Source organism: Gekko japonicus, unplaced genomic scaffold, assembly GCF_001447785.1.
Source record: "Gekko japonicus isolate JY-2015 unplaced genomic scaffold, Gekko_japonicus_V1.1 scaffold268, whole genome shotgun sequence".
In the NCBI taxonomy this organism is placed as follows: Eukaryota; Metazoa; Chordata; class Lepidosauria; order Squamata; family Gekkonidae; genus Gekko; species Gekko japonicus.
In genome coordinates, this window is record NW_015167064.1 from 193,125 (window position 1) to 212,913 (window position 19,789).

At 39.8% G+C, this 19,789-nt stretch overlaps 1 protein-coding gene across 1 annotated transcript in view; it reads right to left on the bottom strand.

Moving 5' to 3' along the window:
• The window catches only part of RUNX1T1 (runt-related transcription factor 1; translocated to, 1 (cyclin D-related)), a 97,786-nt gene that overhangs the window by 24,958 nt on the left and 53,039 nt on the right, over positions 1-19,789 (bottom strand). Inside the window, exons 6-10 of the mRNA XM_015412657.1 lie at positions 18,836-19,086; positions 17,773-17,858; positions 16,582-16,777; positions 9,544-9,612; positions 576-766 (exon numbers count right to left, since the gene is read on the bottom strand). Coding sequence (XP_015268143.1) covers positions 576-766; positions 9,544-9,612; positions 16,582-16,777; positions 17,773-17,858; positions 18,836-19,086 — 793 coding nt within the window. The remainder of the gene's footprint in view (positions 1-575; positions 767-9,543; positions 9,613-16,581; positions 16,778-17,772; positions 17,859-18,835; positions 19,087-19,789) is intronic.

Sequence of the window (19,789 nt, forward strand, 5' to 3'; positions counted from 1 at the left end):
GCTGAAGCCCTGACTGATATGTCACACTGGCTGTCATACAGGGGCCATCTCAGCAGGATATAAGGACACAGAGTCCACCATTTTCTCAAGGGGAACTGATCTCTGCCATCTGGAAAGCAGTTGTAATTTTGGTTTCCCCCAACAGACACTCAGGGGAAATTTATTTTACCTCAGAACATCAACAGCAAACTGTTTAGAATGTTAGAGGGAAAGGCCAGTGAGGCCGCATATGCAAACGACCTCTGTGTTCTGAGGCAAAGGCGAATCAGGCCACATATGCAAATGACCTCTGTGTTCTGACTGGCTGTGGGGGGGCTGTGGGGGTGAGAGGAACAGCAAACTGTTTAGAATGTTGGAGGCAAGACTCAGGCAAAGCAGCCAGTGGATAGGGAGACCCTCTGAATGACAGATCAGAGAGCGAACTGATTTTGGAGCGTGTTGATTCAGGGAAGTCCATGACCAAAACAGAATTATATATACCGGAGGATGAGAAGAGGTCACATTTTGCAAGGGAAATTCCAAAGATGGTTTCCACTTTGGTTTATACTGGGAATGAGTCTGGAGAAAAGTCTCACCTCACTAGAATCTTCTTGCTGGTTGATCACAGCTAGTGCATCTTCTGCAGCCTGTCGCTTGGCCTCAGCTACCGTGCGCTCCATTTTAGCTCTCTCTGTAGTGATCATGTCATGGGCTTTCCGTTCTGCCTCCGACACTGCCTTCTGCAATTCAGTCATCGCTTGACGTTTTACTTCATTGACTGCTTCCTCTGAAAAGGAGGCAAGAAAATTTCATTGACTCAACAGGACCATTGAAGGGACTGGAACTAAGGGTAACAGTATGAAACAGAACCCTGAAGGTTCTTGCGTAGTATACTATGAATGTGACTCCATTCCAGTTTATCAGTTGGGATAGCATATTACAGTTGGGATAGCATATCAGTTGGGATAGCATATTACTAAACAATTATAAATATAATTCTGCATATATTTGCTTAGGTATTTTCTGTCCTCTGTTACACTTATTCAGACATGTAGATGTTGACATAATATCATTCTCTCACAGGACTAATACCACCTTAAAGGGCTCAAGATGGAATGACTGATTTAGGAGCACACAAGATCTGTCTCTATATGGAAAATGCATACATCAAGGAGAAATCTTGTAGCTTAGACTTTCTGACACATAGACCTGCACCGAGACACATTCTGATGCACATGTCGATCAAAAAAACAATCTAGAAATATGTAACTACCAAAAAACATACTCTTGGATGTTTGAGCTAATTCTGAGAAATAGATCTGTACAGTTCAGCTTAACACATCTGTCCTCACAAGGTGACCGAAAAAGTAAGCTACTACACTGGCAGTAGAGGTAACTTCCTCCAGAATCCCTGTCTCCTAGGAGGAATAACTTCTTGCAAGTTATCTTTATTTTTTTAGACTCCACAAATGGGAGATTAGAGTTTTTTCTATCATGACATGAAACAGCCCCTTGTTTTTTTGGTGTCCTTAACATCCAACCTGATGGACAGTCTGTAGACTGCAGTGCCTCACAAAATTGTCCCCCTGATGGACCCCCTCAGGACAGCATAGAGGCAAAGTGAAGGCTTTCAAGTGATGGAAGAATTATCAAAAATCATTCCCTCCCTTCCTCTGGTGGAAGTGCCTTCTGAATGCAGAAAAAAAGGTTAGGATCCAAGCCAATATGTTTAGCAGTTGTCATGCTCACCACATGTGAATCTCATCCACTTCAAAGAGAAATTTCCTTGTCACTGACCAATGTTAAGGAGCACGAACCTTACTTATGACCTAATACATGTGGATCACAGTGTCAAATGTTGTATATGGATGTGTGTTTATCTGTGGGAAGGCACCACAACTCAAATAGCATATCACTTAGCTCAGCTCTTTGACATTTGATTGCCATAAATTCCCTCTTGCATTTGCTATTGTAGAATGTGCATATTAAACACAGATTTATTTTTACAGACATTTGTAAAGAATTGTCCTCTCTCAAATAGTTTTCAGGTTATGCTAAATGACAGAAATGCAGTGTTCTAGATAAGCATATGTGCAAATAAATGTCTGAACCACTGCCTTAAAATAAAGCAAGGATGGTTATAATTTGTTAGATAGAAATTAATGTAACACATAATTCTTTTTCACACTGGAAAACATGACTTGTCATAAATGAGCCAGAGGTTTTTTTAAAAAAAATGCAAGAGGAGTGCGAAGATTTCACTTGTTCGACTGACAACTAAAACAAGTGATTTCTTTTTTTAAAAAACTGTTCTAATTAACAAGGAAACTATCCTCCCCCAATTTAGTGTATCTAATTTTCATCTTTATTCAAAGTAAAATGACAATGATTAATTGAAAATTTAATAAGCAGTCATTATTAACTTGGCAAACCTAGTACCAATTAACACTCTATTAAAACTAATTATGACATGTTTCATTCAAGTGTTTGCACCTAATTGTTTCACCCACTTAAGAAGCACCTTAATTAAATGTTCTGTTTAATTAAAAACATAAGATTCCTAATAAAAATGTTTTACTGTAGAATAAAAATATTAGAGTTACAAACGTTCTGAGGTTACAGTGGGATATGCAGTATTTCATGGGATTGTAAATCTATTTCTCTTTAACAAAGGACACCAAATCTTCTAACCCATGAAATTGCTACAATTAAATTAAACATATAGGCTGGACTCCCAAGGGCTACTTTAAACATGCCCAAAGGCTTCCTTAGTAGTATTGCTGTCTTCCCCACCCCCCTATGAAATGCAAAGCCCCGTGTCATATCACAACAGCTTTTGACAGCCTGCTGAGTTTCACAACCAGTTTCACCTATGTGTGTTGGGGCACAGAGATGAGAGAAACAGTTCTGGAAATACAATTCCAAAGTCCCCTTAGGTACTTGGTAATACTTGCATGGTTCTTTGGATTGCGGTCAGAATCTTACCATTTGATGCACCATATTATCGAAGAGCACCACCTAATATCCAAGATCCAACCCAGTTCTGAATATCCCATTATCAAACCCCTAATCTAACTGATGCACCCCAACTACTTCCATGTTGTTACTAAAAAAAAAGACTGAAATATTTATAAATATGCTAACAAAAATCTGATGTACAAAAAGTGATCTGTCTTCCAAGATATGTCTAGTCTAAAAATCTGAAGAGGAAATATTTTACTGAAATAATGTTTCAGAAAAAAAAGAGATGCCTGTCCTAATTTTTATGAGAGTTTTAAAAAAATGTGCCCTCCCATTACCCTCTCATAAATGTTTGTGGGAGCGGGAAATCAGACCATTCAGCTATGTGAGTGTGGGACTAATTTACTTTGAATATTCAAGGTGAATTACAATTCTATCTAAGTGGCAACAGGACAATAATTTTTGCTTACGATCAAAGCTGCAGCTTGACTAATTGTATATGCAAATAAGGCAATTTATATTTAAATTATGCATTCCTATTCTAGTCCCACCGGCACACACAGATCAACAAAGAGAATTGGTAGGACATTTGCAAGGTGCTTGAATATTTATTACCAACTGCAAACAATGATGCTGTTTTATTATTTATAAAAAGTCATTGCTTAAATACAGGACTTTTGTATCTTATGAATCGGTTTCCAATATGCATATTTTTGGTAATAACACTCTGAAATTCTCTCTTACCAAATTCCAACATAAACTGAAATAAACATTAAAAATTGCTAACCATTAGTGCTTACGCTCAGAATCATCTGATTTTATTCACACTTTCCAAGTGTTTAATGTTTTATTTCTGACAAAAATGTCAGTTCTGCTTTGAAAATCCTGGCACCATTCTATTGTCCATAGTCCAGAAACAGTATCAATGCTTTATAATAATCTTCCTGTATTTGCATAAGTGTGTTTGTGTGCATATCAAAATGCATGCATGCACACACATATGCTTCCAAAGCTTCAATCAAAGCTTTAAAAAAAAAATTCTGACTACTATAACTGAAAGATTTTTTTCCTGAGGAAGTTAATATATTTTGATTTCTGTAGTTATGGTTCACTATCTAACATAGCAATGTAAAAATATGAAATTTTAGTATCAAAGCAACATTAATATTTTTGTGCACCAGGATGCTGTTAGGTTTGCACTGACTGGTAAAGGCCTTTGTTGAATACTGTGGACAAGAAGGCCTTAATGTCAACTACAATAGAAGAGAAGAAGAAGAAGAGATTGGATTTATATCCCGCCCTTCACTTGGAGTCTCAGAGCGGCTTACAAACTCCTTTCCCTTCCCCTCCCCACAACAGACACCCTGTGAGGTGGGTGGGGCTGAGAGAGCTCTGACACAAACTGCTCTTTTTCAAGGACAGCTGTGCCAGAGCCTGTGACTGACCCAAGGTCACATCAGCAGGTGCAAGTGGAGGAGTGGGGAATCAAACCCGGTTCTCCCAGATTAGAGTCCGCACACTTAACCACTACACCAAACTGGCAATAAATCTAAATTCATGGTCTTTTCTAGGTCACGATCTCCAAAATATATCTGGAGAACTGGCAAGCAAAAGTTAGAACAAGTGAATCAGTTTTGTTACTTAGGGGTCTACTTCCAGACAAATTTGTGATGGAAGATCCGTTTTAGGAATGCTTGGGAAAAGGCCGTGATAACTTCCAAAGCTATTACACATTTTTTTTATACTAAGGCAATATCTTCCTGCTGCAGTGACAGTATGTAATTGTAAGGTAGTAACTCAATTTCTAAATGGTGCTCCGGTTTGTCAAGAAACACTGGACCATTCACTGACAAAAATTTTGTGTAGTCTCACTGGAGTCCCTATATTAGGTCGAACTTACTGACAGAGCAGTTCCTCAGAAGAACAGGCTTCCTTGGGAGGTGGTGGGCTCTCCTTCTTTGGGGTTTTTTAAATAGAGGCTAAATGGCCATCTGACAGCAATGCTGATTCTGTGGACTTACGCAGATCATGAGAGGAAGAGCAGAAGGGGTTGCATCAGTGCTTAGTTCTTGTGGCCCTTTCTTACATGCCCTTTTTTACACAAGCAGGGGAATGCTGATCACTACTTAGGGGTCAGGAAGACATTTTTCTCCAGGCCAGTTTGGCCAGGGATCCTGGAGGTTTTTTGTCATCTTGGGCATGGAACAAGGGTCACTAGGGGTGTGGGGAGGGAGGTATTTGTGAATTTCCTGCATTGTGCAGGGGGTTAGACTAGATGACCCTGGAGATCCCTTCCAATTCTATGATTCTAGATCTGTAGTGGGGACTGTTTTGAGATCAGAACTTGGTGTTCATTTCTTTGAAACCCAAGCTTGGACAGCTGCCCTCAGGATGTGGTTGAAGATTGTATTCACCTTGGAAAATAATTGTTGCCTTTTATTGTTAGGAAAGGACTCATATAAGCTCTTGGAAACAACTAATCGAAACTAGGTTATCTATGTTGGGATGGAATTCAAATTCTGAAATTAGAGTTGGTGGGCTTGAAGAGAGCTAGAAAAGTAATTTTGGATTGTTTCTACGATTTGGATTTTCTAAGATGTCATATTAGAGCACGTAGAGTTTGCTCTGGAATTGTCCAATCCCAGAAGTTTCCCACTGTACATTAAAGAGTTGACTGTGCCCTGTTATAGAGCGTCTATGCTTGCTAGGTTGAATTCTATACCATCACAAGTAATTAATGGTCATTATATGAAGGCTCTCCCTATTCGGAGAAGCTATGCTTATGTGCTACTGGGTTAATTGATTCACTGGAACATTGTAAATGGGAATATCCCTTTTTCTCAAATATGAGAGATTGGTGAATTATATCATCCCTATGTGGGATGGGAGGTGCATCAGTGGGAGAAAAATAGAGTAGATTTTTGGTTGGGGTGGATTCAGAGGTTACTTTGGCTGTTGCATTTTTTTCATACATCATAGTGAATATAAAATGATTTTATATCTGGGTAACAAAAACAAGGAACACACATACTGGATTGGGGGGGTACACTTCTGGGTAGCAGTGTGTGTGAACAAGATCTTGGGGTATAGGTGGACCATAAGTTAAATATGAGCAGCCAGTGTGATGCAGTGACAAAAAAGGCTAATGTGATATTGGGGTGTATCAACAGAGACATAATATGCAAATCATAAGATGCCATAGTCCCACTGTACACTGCATTGGTCAGGCTGCACCTGGACTATTGTGTGCAGTTGTATTGTGTGCAGTTCTGGAGGCCTCACTTCAAAAAGGATGTGGACAGAATGGGGCGGGTGCAGAGGACAGCAACAAGGATAATCAGGGGCCTGGAGACCAAGCCCTATGAGGAAAGGCTGAGGGACTTGGGAATGTTCAGTCTGGAGAAGAGGAGGCTGAGGGAGGGACATGATTGCTCTCTTTAAGTATTTGAAGGGCTGTCAGAGGAGGGCAGGGAGCTGTTTCTGTTGGCAGCAGAGGATAGGACTTGCAATAATGGGTTTAAATTAAGGGCATGAAGCTACCAGCTGGATATTAGAAAAAACGTTTTTACAGTAAGAGTTGTTCAACAGTAGAATCAGCTACCTAGGGATGTGGTGAGCTCCCGCTCACTGGCAGTCTCTAAGCAGCGGCTGGACAAACACTTGTCAAGGATACTGTAGGCTGATCCTGCATTAAGCAAGGGGTTGGACTAGATGGCCTGTATGGCCCCTTCCACCTCTGTGATTCTCTGATTCTATGGCTGTTAAGCCTGATTTATGCAGATTCCAGTGTGGCACTACTCAATTTCAATGTGGCACTACTCAGAACCCATAGATTAAATGAGTAGTATCATTTAAGAAATATTTCTATGACATCTGTATTCACTGTTGAAAAACTTGTCCAGGTTCAAGTATATCAGCATAAAGTGTGAGCAGTTGTGTACAAAGGATTCCCTTTCGGCAATCAGCTTGCTTTGGAGTGTGTATACTGGGGGTGGGGAAGGAGGAACAGCATACAGGACTCTTGGAAAGTTTATCAGCTCCGTGCCAGCATAGGCTTGGCACTGAACAGCCCTCTGCTTCTATTAAGAGCAACCCATGTATGAGATATGGAGTCCCTGGAGCTGAAATCGTAATCAAGTCCTGCAAGAGGTTCAACACAAAAATGGGGTGGTGGTGGTGATGGTTCCCTCCCCGCTTGAAGCTGTAGCTGCAGAGCAGAAGTAGGGAAAGCTTGTCAATTTCATTTTTATTAAACTATAGGATGCCTCATTCCAACAGTTTGATTTCTCCCACCCCCAATCCTTTTTTCTGTCTGGGGAACAGCAACATGAATATTCAGTTAAATTCGAGTCCAGTAGCGCTTTCATCATACGAAGTGAGCTTTGACACTCGAAAGCTCATATCCTGAAAATCTTCTTGGCCTCTAACGTCCTACTGGACCCTAATTTAACTGTTCTACTGCAGACCAACAGGGCGCCCTCTGAAACTATGAATATTCAGGAGGTCTTCCACGGAAAACAATGAGTAGATGAGGATTCCTTAGTGGTGGCAGAATAACTTGGACAAGACAGAATAACTTTCCCCCTTGTTGGAGAAGGGAAAGTAGCAGCAATAATGGCAACAGAAGGTTTTCACAGAGATCAGAGTGCGGCCAGCTGAAGTTCTTTCCAACGGCAACAAGTGCTTTGGTTAAAAGCTGATGGGAGGCAGGTGAGTTTTATTGACCTACAATATTTATATCTTAAAACTCAAGACAGATAAGAGAACAACCTGAAAAGAGGTTCATTAAAAGCATGAAACAAAAAATCCGTACAATATGCCATCAGCCTAAATTTTAAAAAGCAACAGTGAAAACTAATAACTAGCCAGAAACCCCAGCAGCCAGATCAAGGAACATCCCATCTCCAAAAGCCAAGTAAGCAAAAGGAGATGCAGAAAAGCATTACCTTACACAAACAAACAAGCAAAGGTGCATTTTGCCTCTCTCCAGGACAGCAGATGGCCCCAAGTCATGAACGACTTTAAAGGTAAGACCCATACATTGAAATGAACCCAGAAGCATATAGGTAACCAGTGAAAGTGTTTTGATACTACTGTCATATGTTCATAGTGGCACACACCCATAAGCAAACAGGTGGCCAACTTCCTAGTTGTCTTCAAGGACAGCCCATGCACAGCATGTTTCAGTAATCTAGTCAAGGGATTAGGGTTGCCAGGTCCTCCTTTGCCACCAGCAAGGGTTAGGGGGGTAGAGTTTCGAGTTCCAGGTGGGGAAACTCCTGTAGATGTGGGGGTGGACCCTGGGGAAGACAGGAACCTCAGTGGAGTACAATGCCATAGATTCCACTTGCCAAAGCACCCATTTTTCAAGGGGAACTGATCTCTGTAGTGTGGAGATGAGCTGTAATTCCAGGGGATCCCCAGGTCTCACCTGGGGGCTGGCATCTGTACTAGGAACCAATGTAGTGAAGTCAGCCAGTACAGTGATATTTCCCCAGTATAGCTCCCCTTCTAAAGAAGGGAATTCACTGCATGAGGAGTACATATTGTGCATTAGTCTGTCCTCAAGAACCTTGGTTGTGAGCACAGCATAGTTTAAATAAAATAAATAGTGACAAATTTGGCCAGCACTTTTTGTCATCATCAGGAAGAATTTTCTGACTTGGCCAGTGCCACCTAGTGGGCTTGGTGGTTGAGCAGGAATTAGAATCAAGCTGCCTCCATTCTAATTCCAACACTCTATCCATCACACTATAGTCCCATGCAGGAGACAGATAGCATGGATTGGCAGAGTCCTCTAATGCTAGCACGATAGGATCCAGAAATTGGACCTCACACTGATCCATAAACTTGTTCTTGTTGTCGTTCAGTCGCATAGTCAAGTCCGACTCTTCGCGACCCCATGGACCACATCATGCCAGGCCATCCTGTCTTCCGTCATGCTCCGAAGTTTGCTTAATTTCATGTTTGTTGCATCGACATCCATAAACTTAGTCCTACCAAAAAGCTAATGCATAGTCCCACAGAATTCCACATTCCACAGAAGCAGCTAAGCATGGTACATTTCTTCCGGACTGACCCTTGCTTAAACCTCAAAAACATTAAGGCTTCCTAACTGAAGACTTTCACTGTTAATATCTTTTTTAAAGTCAGAAATTCTACCTCATAAATGTAAACAGTTAAACAAATATTGAGCCTCAAGTGAAGCTTCAGACTAGCTTGGGATGAAACGGATAGACATACAAACCAAGAGATCCTTCCTTGATCCTCAAAGATCTGCTAATTTTCAACAATTGTGCAAGATCCTACTCATAGATCTTCCCTAGTTTTGTGCTCAAGCACATCTCTTCTAGAAGAAAATGCAATGTAACTTCTGAAAATGATTTGTTTTGTTTAAATACCATATTGACATGCTGTTCTCTACAGAGATAGATGTTGCTATAGCTAAAAAAGATTTTGTATTCTGATATCTTCCAGCTTAGAAGTATTAACTGAAATTTTGGTTTGTTGCTAGTATGCCTTTCCCCCATTCCTCATATCAGCACATTAACAAATACACACAGCTGCCAAACTGCTACATTCATGTTTTAAAACAATTCTTACCAGCTTTCTTCCAGATCTCTTCTGGCACATATCCAGAAGCAGGCCTGTGAAGGAATTCCCGATGTGAATCTGTAAGGAGGGGAAAGAAAAGGGGAAAAGAAAAAGTACTATGAGAGATGCTGAAAGACAATTTTTAAAAATGCTGTTCAATGCTTCTGACAAAGGAGCAAATATAATCTTTATATAAAATGGAAAAAATAGACGAGGAGGAGGAGGAGGAGGAGGAGATTGGATTTATACCCTGCCCTTCACTTGGGAGTCTCAGAGCGGCTTACAAACTCCTTTTCCTTCTCCTCCCCACAACAGGCACCCTGTGAGGTAGGTGGGGCTGAGTGAGAGAACTGGTCTTGAGAGAATAGCTCTGACAGAACTATGGCTTGTCCAAGGTCATCCAACAGCTGCAACAGGAGGAGTGGGGAAGCAAACCCGGGTCTCCCAGATGAGAGTCCGTGCACTTCACCACTGCCCCAAACTGGCTAAATACCATTTTATAGAAGAGATCGAACAATTTATCCTACATTGATCAGATTCTTTGCCACTGTAAATTACTATGGACTACAGATCTCTTAAAGTCATCCACATGAGATTCTTGACACTTCCCTCTTCACTGTTGCTTGCAGTCAAGCTTTAGAAAAAAATGTTGTACATTTATTTTTCTAAAGGGAAGGTGAGGAACTATTACAGGAAGAATTATGCTTAGTTGTCCATTCTCTTCTCCTGTAAGATCTTGGAAACAAGACTGGATCTCTTGACAATTTTTTGGTTTAGGCTAACAGGTCATAATGTGGGAAATCATTTTTAGGACAGTATCATTTCAATGTCTGCAGTATTTATTGATTCAATGGTTTAATGTTCTTCTTGACACCCCAGTTTTCTATGTGTAGGAATATGTTTTCACAGTTATGCATTCAAACATGTTCACATACCTGCAGTCTAAAGATGTATAATCCAAGTACAGTAAAGTGTTTGGTCTGGAGTGGGTCAAAGTTCCACTTTCTATCCCTAAACTTGTAGTTCAAGTTTTAGTCAAATCCTAGGCCACAAATCCTCTTTCTTTAGGATTTTTAAAATAAACTTCACGTTTGGTTAGTGAGTGAATAAATGACGGCATCTGGCACTTGAACGTTAATTATATACATTATAAACATTCACATTGACAAATATTGTAATGTGACAATGCCACATTTGGAGCTAGGTAGGTCAGTGCATCACTCATCCCTGCCTCCCATACTGCACACTTGCTGCAAAATTCAGTATTAGGAAAGGCAATGTCAATCAAACACTACATGACAGAGTGATAGCAGTATTGTTTACAGAGGTCCTTATTATCTCTTTAATAATTTTAAAACAAAATTATATTTAATTAAATTTAATTTGGAGTGAAACCATCAATAAGATGGAAACATCCAGCAGCTAGGTGCCTCTTAAGCTCCCAGCAAAAAGAGCTTCATAGCTGAATGCATATCACTGATAATGTAGCAATCACATTGATAAATCATATCTGTTGAATATGGCAGGCTTAACAATAAAGCCGACAGTAAGCATAACACATGGCATTCAGAGATCATTACAATTCCATTAATTCAGTGGATTTTGGACTGTACCATCAAGGAAAGAAAATTAAGGTAAAAACATCTCCATCGAGATTCTCTGGAAACAGCATTCTTTGATGTAAAAAGGTTCCCTTTTACTTTTAGAAACAGATTATATATGAGAATTTTCTGATCAATATTTAGGTTTATGCTTTGGATGCCAGAGTTCTGGAATAAAGACAATAGTCACAGGACCATAAGCACACATTTGTTTCTGGTATTCAGAGTCCTCTAGCCACAATCTTCTATCAAACCCCACATGGGAGAAGCTTTTCAATAAAATCTTAATGTTTGCTAAGGCCTTTGGACATGATGCCATTGATCATAATACAAATACAATGAGAAATGCTGCATTGGCAGCTTGTTTAGGTATGCAAGAGTCAAATGTAAATGGAATTCAATGACATCATTGACTGAATTACCAGCTAATTGGTGCAATTTCCAAGTATGAAGATCAATGAAGCTCATATTCCAACCACAATTCACATAGATAATGAAGCCAAGGCTCTTTAAGAAGAATTAAATCAAGATCTTATGAAAGATTTCCATAGTCCTTTTTGAAATTGCAAGGGGAAAGCTCCATAAATAATGATGAAAATAATAAGAAACATGTTTTAGAAAGTTTTTTTTAAAAAAACATGAGAACGGATAAGATGAAGTTAATTTGGGTAGCTTTGTGAATACAGGCAAATGTTTCCCTAGATCTAGGATAGGAGGTGAGCAAAAGCTTTAAAAAAGATCGAGCATCATCATTCTTTGAGCCAAAAGACTTATGGGTTTTGAAAATCTGTGAGCAAACGGTTGTAGCCACACTGAGCACACTGACAAGATGCCCGCTGTTGTGAAGGTCACCAAATGCTGTGTAGTTCCCTGGTCATCTAGGGATGTTAAGAAAGCTGAGAATATTGTTAGCCAAAAAATGGAAAGAAGAAGAACTGCCCTCTAAGAAAGAAGTAATAGATAAAATGTTGTCAGTAGTGGAAATGGATAAACTAAGTTTGACAATACAAGGTAATAGCAAGGAGATATTTGAAAAACGATGGAAGAAGTTTTATGAATGGTTAGATAAGGAGAATAGGTATGACTCACAAGAATGAGAAATGTAAACCGATGATATGATGTATACTGAAAATCATAAATAAACAGTTAAAAAAAAAAAAGAAAGCTGAGTGGAGGTTAGATGCTGCTGGCTGAGATAGTAAACACTTCCCCTGGGAAGGGGAGAGAAGTTCCTTGCTTCTTTACAGGAGGTGGTCACCCGCAATTCATTAAAAAAAAAAATCAGACCATAATGATATTTTTTAAAAATTCAGACCAGCTATAGATCAATTTAATACCTTTTCATATCTTAAGGACAGTTGAACATGGAGGAACTATGTCATGATGCTGACAAAATTCTTTCCTGTTGATATTTTGGCCTTTTCAGAAGCCTGTGATTCAGCAAATCACATCAGTCTGTTAATGCAGCCTGAACTGCTAACAGTTCTTTCTGATATTGCTTGTTAGAACATATCTTTCTGATACTGCTTGTTAGAACATATTCAATGGGCCATTACAAGGTCAGTCCTCCTAGAACTGCAATGTAGTCTTCCACAGGACTACATCTGTACTATAGATAACCTGTTTAATATTACAAATTAGTCATCAATAGACTGAAGGCACTCAGATCCATATTTCATTAAGTAAACATGCTGAAGCAACTGCATCTCTTCTGAATTAATGTTTGGAGATTGGTCAAATAGCAAGGTTAAACAGGCTGAACTTAATACAGAGAAGGTGGAAGTAATATTTACATGTAATCCAAACACTCCGGAAGGTGCCTGGGTATATGACAGATAGTTTCTGTGTTGAGGAGTTGGCAAAAGACAGGCCCTTTCATGCTTTAAATAGTTAAACTACGGGACAAAGGTAGGTAGAAGTAACAGGAAGAAAGCTGCAGCCAGGACTTAGCCTGTGCAGCCTTTGTGGCCCAGGGCTCGGGAATAGAAAGAGGAAGCTTTTTCCCACCCACCCAGCATTTCTGTTGTTATGGGTTACATTTTGGTTATGTTGTTTTGTTTATTTGTCACAGCTTTTTGGTGATTTGGGCATTGGGACAGATTCTTCGGGGTGGGAGGCTGTACCTTCATGGCCGCTTCCTCCCCATTTTGGGGACTCTCTTAAGGGGTCCTGGGGTAGAGCCAATTAGGGGCTGTTGGTGGGGCTCTCACCTCCAGGAGGAAAGAGAAGCATGCAGTGGTCAGTGTCCACATGGATCCTGAGGGTTGCCATTCATGGTTTGACTCCAGCAGGTGGTTTGGGAGTAGGCTATATCAGGTGGCAGGCAGGTTACCCAATTTTTGGATCCACCCCCATGCTGTGCCAATGCTCCTGCAGTACATCCAATAAAGCTGTGGCATTTTTCTTTATCCAAAAATGGTTGTGTTGTGTCTTATTCCTCACCTTTGCTCCCTTTATGCCCCTGGGCCTGCAAGTAAGTTTATGTCACCAAAACATTGGAACTTCCTCCTCAGGGAGATTTGCTTGTCTCTCCTCTGTCATTGTCTTCTACCTGTGAGGGAAGACTTTTTTTTTGTTTGTTTCATTTAGTGTGCCCACAGTAAACTCTTACTGGTTGTCTTCCCTGCTTGTCTATATGTTTTTACTGCATTCTTAAATATTTTAAATATACATTTAAATGCTTTTAATGCCTTGATATTTGCAGCCCTTACCTGGATGGAAAAGTAGCATAGAAATGTTTTAAATAAATAGTCAAGTCCTCTGGAGAGCTGTATTAGGTTTAGTGCTATTTAATTTGCTCTCAAATGACCTAGAACTAAGATTGAGTAGTAAAGTGGCCAAGTCTGCAGATGACATAAAATTCTTCAGGAAGGTGACAGCGGATTGTGATGTTCAAAACAATCTCTGGACCACATGTAAGGAGTAGTTCTAGTCAAGAGTCAGAGGATCCCATACACTTTATAATGTTAAACATCATCTTATGTAAGGGCCTGAATAAAGCGGGTAGATTATATTTATTGCTTCCCTTCAAGGGGACTGTAAAAGTGAAAAAAAATTACTCTCTCGTCTTCCATCCTTATTATATTCTACATAATTAAAATCAGCCTAAACCAACTGTGACTGATATACAAACGTAAGTAGTGTTTTACTGCTAAAGACACAAAAGTATATTGTTTTTCAAGGTTGGGCTTTTTTTTTTTTTGCAGACCTCAAAATATAAAACCTTTTGCTATTTTTTTAACATCCGCATTTGGATCTACATGATGTCACCTAGTTTTCATTTCATGCAACCTTATGCTGAATCAGCCCATTGATCCATCCAGAAACAGAGAGATGGAAAGTGTTTTATAGGCCATCTAGTACGGTTGTACTACCTGCTCAATCCAGAAAATCTAGTACTACCTGTACACCTGCTCAATCCAGGAAATCTAAGTTTAGAGCAACACTAACCGATGGCTAGCTATCCAGCTTCTGCTTGAAGACTTTCAGTGATGGCGAGTTAGAAAAATTTCTTCTACCATTCAACTGATCTATTCTCGTGTGCCAGTTTGTACCGGCAAGGCGGGATACAAATTAAAGGCAAATAAATAAATAAATAAATAAATAAATAAAATAAGCAGAATGTCATATTGAAGTCAGTTACACTCCTCTAAGTCCACTGAAGCCAATGGCCATAGAAAAGGCAATTCTACTTAGTATTGCACTGTAACCCTATAAGATCTAGTGTTGTCCTTGGAAGCAGTAGAAAACAGAGATCCAGCCCGCTATCTGATTTGACCAGTAGCGTGTGTCCAAAGTCCCTGACAGAAGTGTTTCTTGCTCCTAATATCTGAGTTACTTGTAAACAAAGGTGTCAAGCACTGAATTCAATACCTTCTATATGCATATGCTATAGTCCCTCATCTCAAAGCACTTTTTGATTACAAAGGTCATCATCCAGAAAATTTCTGCACATAACAATAACACTTCCACATTAGAAGCCATATTTTCCTTACACAAGCAGCTTGGACAAGATCCTTGCACAAATAAAATCAAACTGCATCCATTTGACTAAGCAGAAGATTTTTGCATGTATGCACAGAATTGTATAAATAAGGTTTTCTGAGCATAGCCATTATAATAAACCTGAGAACAGGCAGACTATAGTAGATATGGTGGAAAGTGCCCTGTAGCTTGGATACCACCATAAATCACAAAGGCACAACAGATGGCCTTCCCCTCCTCCACCCAAAGCTACTTGAGATGACAAGCTGGTAATTTTTACAGGGTGGATTAGCTCATTAAAAATGACAAAGGGGAACCTCTGGCATTTTGCAGTACACATAACAAAAAAAGCAATATTTATACTTCATGATGGCCTTAGTTAATTTTTTTTGCATTTTTAACATGACAGAGGCATATTCCATCAGTTCCAAGAAAGAGTACCTACTACTGCAACAGTGTGCCTTGCGCTCACTCAACAATGACTGGCTTCCTGCCTCTGACTATAAAGAACAGAGTTGGCTGTGTTTCTCCATACAATTTATCAGGCAATACAGGACAAATATATTTATTGTTTTCTTGGTAAACATGAAACAAACTGGCTCTTTCCCGCTCAAGACAACTATGGACTGGCTCTGCAGAACTGTAAATTGAACGAATTAATGAAAAGGATTTTCTACCCTTTTCGGTAAAGGCCCTTGCGCTTCCCTGAAAAGCAGAAACAGAGTGGGAATTGGTGTTGGGGGCTAGAGTAAGAAGAAAGAATTAACTGAAGTTAATTTCCTCTTGAGTTCCAGCCCTCAAGCTATATCCCAGTATGTCCCTGAAGGCCCTCCAACCCTTAGGAGCAGCTTTTGGGTGGGACAGGAGGATGCAGAAAGAAGTGAGGAGCAATCACATTTCTATGAACTCATTCCTTTTATAGTTAACTGGATTCAACCCAGCCATTCTGAGATCACCAGTTTGTTTCATTTCCCCCCAAGATAAACAAGGAGAAGGAAAGATCTCTTCTGTAAACTGTTCCTGTTCAAATTTCCCTTAGATACAACAAAGTGAAACTTGGCAGAATTTTTAATAATTTGTAAGTGGAAAGGGAGAGATTTCAGAGGGACCAGAGTGGCGCCCATAGTAGTTATTTTGGCAAGACCTTTCCTTAAAATTGATGGTAATTTTGTCTTGTTTATATTAATACAGTCCGGATAGATAGGTTTCACATGTTAAATATATTCAGTAGCTGCTGATAGGCCTAATTCAGGTGAGTACACGGAAGTGTCAAATTTCCTTTTATGGGGGATTCTGAATAAAGCAGAGACACAGCAAACTGCTGCAAAAAAAAAAAAGAGTGAGAAAAAGAAAAATGGAAGAAAGGAGACATTCTGACAGACACAGGCAAAAATCTAAGCAACACAGCATAACAGAGAAGATCACCTGACACACTCATATGTTTCCACTTTAGAAATAATACCTAAAGGGACTGGATCTGGATTCACTGGACTCTGCTGCCTGGAATGATTACTACCACTGCCTTTTTTTAAATCTTCCGCATCACTGTACCGCCGTATCCAGTAATTGAGTTCTTCCCGATCAGCTTCCTGACATCGCCGTAGCACAGTGAGAGAGCGCCTCGTTTTTTCCACCATGTCCATGATGCAGTTTAAGAGCTAGATGTCAGAATGGGAAAGTGAATGATTAGGATCATCGTTTATTTTCAGTCTAACAAAACAATGAGAACTTCAACTTCAGAACAACTGGTAAGCTGTAAAGTAACAGTTCAAACACTTAGGTTGACTTTTTCTATTATCAATTTGCCCCCAAACATTTATAAATTTTAGAGGTCTTTCTTCCTATGCCATGGAGTTAACGTGAGATGTCCCAGAACATACAGGAGGACACCCATGCTATGGTTCTCCCCTCACGCTAGCACTGGCCTAGTTTACAGAGGGGAACAAAATCATATAACAGAAGAACAGACCTCAACCATGACAACTTCCATGAATGTTACTGCCTAGTTTACAGAGGGGAACAAAATCATGAAACAGAAGAACAGACCTCAACCACGACAACTTCCTAACTCAATAATAATGCCTAGGTAAATTGCATATCGTTCACACAAAACACTGATAAAACAATATTTAGAAACTATACAGGAATATTTCATTTGTATGTACATATGTAATATTTACATATATACACAGTAATACTTACAACAGGAATGGAGGCAGGACAGTATTCTGGTCTCCATACTGTGGATGTGGTGGTAGTTGCTTGGCTAACCATACAATCCTAAGCTCAGTTAAGACCTCTAAAGGACTTAAAACTAAGCAGAGTTTTAAGTCCATTTACTTTATTGGACTTAGTAGGGTGTACTTCTGCTTAGGACTGCATGGTAGAACAACCTGATCACTGCAGAGAAACAATATGAACTGGAAATTTCCTGTTTACAGCCTCAGCTCATGCATATGTCAAACCCAACTTCCTATACTCCCATATATTGCTTACATGTTTAAGTAGTATGAGCACAACCAACTAACCAGTCCACAAATATCATATCCATGTATGAACCCTGACTGGGAGAAAACTACAATTTCTTTTCATGCTGTGTGTATGTGTGTGTGTGTGTGTGTGTGAGCAAGTTAAAGAATGTCATGTGCCTTACATGGTCAAGGTGTTTCCATTCTTCTGCCCATTCTCTGTCTGTTAGCCTATGGTCAATCATTTCTTCTTGACGCGTGCCATGCAACCCTGCCAAGAACAATATTTTCATGTTCTGCATATCTTCATAAGTTACAGGCATGCACAGAGTTGCCTGGTTATGCCACACAGCCATTATGCAATACAATAACAAAATGCAGGAGGGCTTCAGTCAAATCAAATAAAAACAGTCGGGGCCCACAGAGCCAGAGGCACACAGATTTTCAAAGTTCCCAACTGAAAAAGAAGAAAGCCCATAAAGGACAATGACAGGAAGACAACAGAACTAATTTGTGCAAGCCAGTACAGTTTTAGGAATGTCTCCAATGCAATTCCATTGAATTAAAAAGAACTCACAAGCATGACTACACACTTCTTTGCAACTTCTTTTTGTTTCAGTGGGTTGGACACAAGAGACGTGCCGAGCACGTTTTCCCTATATCCATGTGGGATTTTTTTTAAAAAAAGAAAAGAAAAGAAAAATACTTAATAAAATATGGGATGCATCTGATGAAACCGACTCTGGCCCATGGGACCTGGTACAATAAATTTGTTAGTTTTTAAAAGGCTCTTTCTTATCCACACATTTCTGTGCCTTTCATACTTAAAAAAAACTGGGAACTCTTTAAATTTCTGTTTAGAAGGGAAAGGAAGGAAGGGTACAGAATATCCAGGAGTATTTTTCATTCTTGCCTTGTGGGGAAGAAGGAAAAGAAGCAATTTATATGTGGCGTTATCTTTTCCACCAAGCTCTGCGCTGGGATCAGCCCAAGGGTTCTCTTATACTTAGTTTAGATGAAATAGAACAACATTTGAGTCCAGTGGCACCTTTAAGACCAATAAAGTTTTATTCAAGGTATAAGCTTATACCTTGAATAAAACTCTGTCGGTTTTAGAGGTTCCATTGGACTCAAACTTCGTTCTGCTACTTCAGACCAAGATGGCTACCCACGTGAATCTACAACAATGAAATAGTAACTAAAGTATGACGTTTAACTCATTTATGGATTTGGAAGAGGTCTGCTTACCCATAGGTCTGTTTCTGTCCCTGAGGTCCCTGTGGTTGGGGTGTCTGTATGAGTCCCTGTAGTGGTGGGCAATGGCCATATCATCCAAACGGTAATGCTGAGGTGGAGGCGGGGTAGGGTGAGGCAGACCATTGGGCTGGTAAGACAAGCCATTATTTGGACTGTACCGCTGGCCTGGGCTAATAGTGCAGGGCCGCTTGCTTGGATGCTCTGAGTGCAAAGGCTCTCTGTCAAAGCCATTTTCTTTGGTTCTGGAAAAGAAAGGAGCACAATACATTTGGTTGCAGGCTTAGGTACACCACTTGTTCAGTTTGAAAGGGTGGAAGTGAATAATTGTTATGATGAGTAGACAGACAGCACAATCCCAAACACTGAAGTCAGTGGCTTTGTGTGTACCTCTGCTCAGGATTGCACTGTAAATATGTTTATAAAATTCAGCCACTTATTTCACTAAAAAGCAGGCAAAACAATATCTATTCCTGCTTGTATCCTGCTCTGTATTAAAGATGGTGCAATAACTGCATCCATAAACTAGAAGAAATCATTTTTGTGTTTCATCATCTTACCAAAACTGAGCATAATCATGTCTTTTTCCTTTTGGCCAACAAATGGAACTGTTATCTGCAAGTTTTTTGAACCACTGCCTCTCGGTAATATTGTGTCGCATTCATGTCAGAGTACAGCAAAACGTTACAATGCTGTCTTTTTTGGGAATAGGCAGTAAATATCACAAATCAGAGCTGAAACTTCAGAAACATTAATTTATCTTGCTTGCTAGTATCAGCTTTAAACATACAAACATGTCAAACTTGTTATGAAAACTGTGCATGGCTGCTAGCACTTCTGTGTGTGCTTGTAAAGACTCCTTGAAAAAGACTGGTCTTGCACATGCGGAAGTGTTAGCAGCGGAGCAAGTGAGGGTTACAGCAAAAGAAAGCCTCCACAGTGACTGGA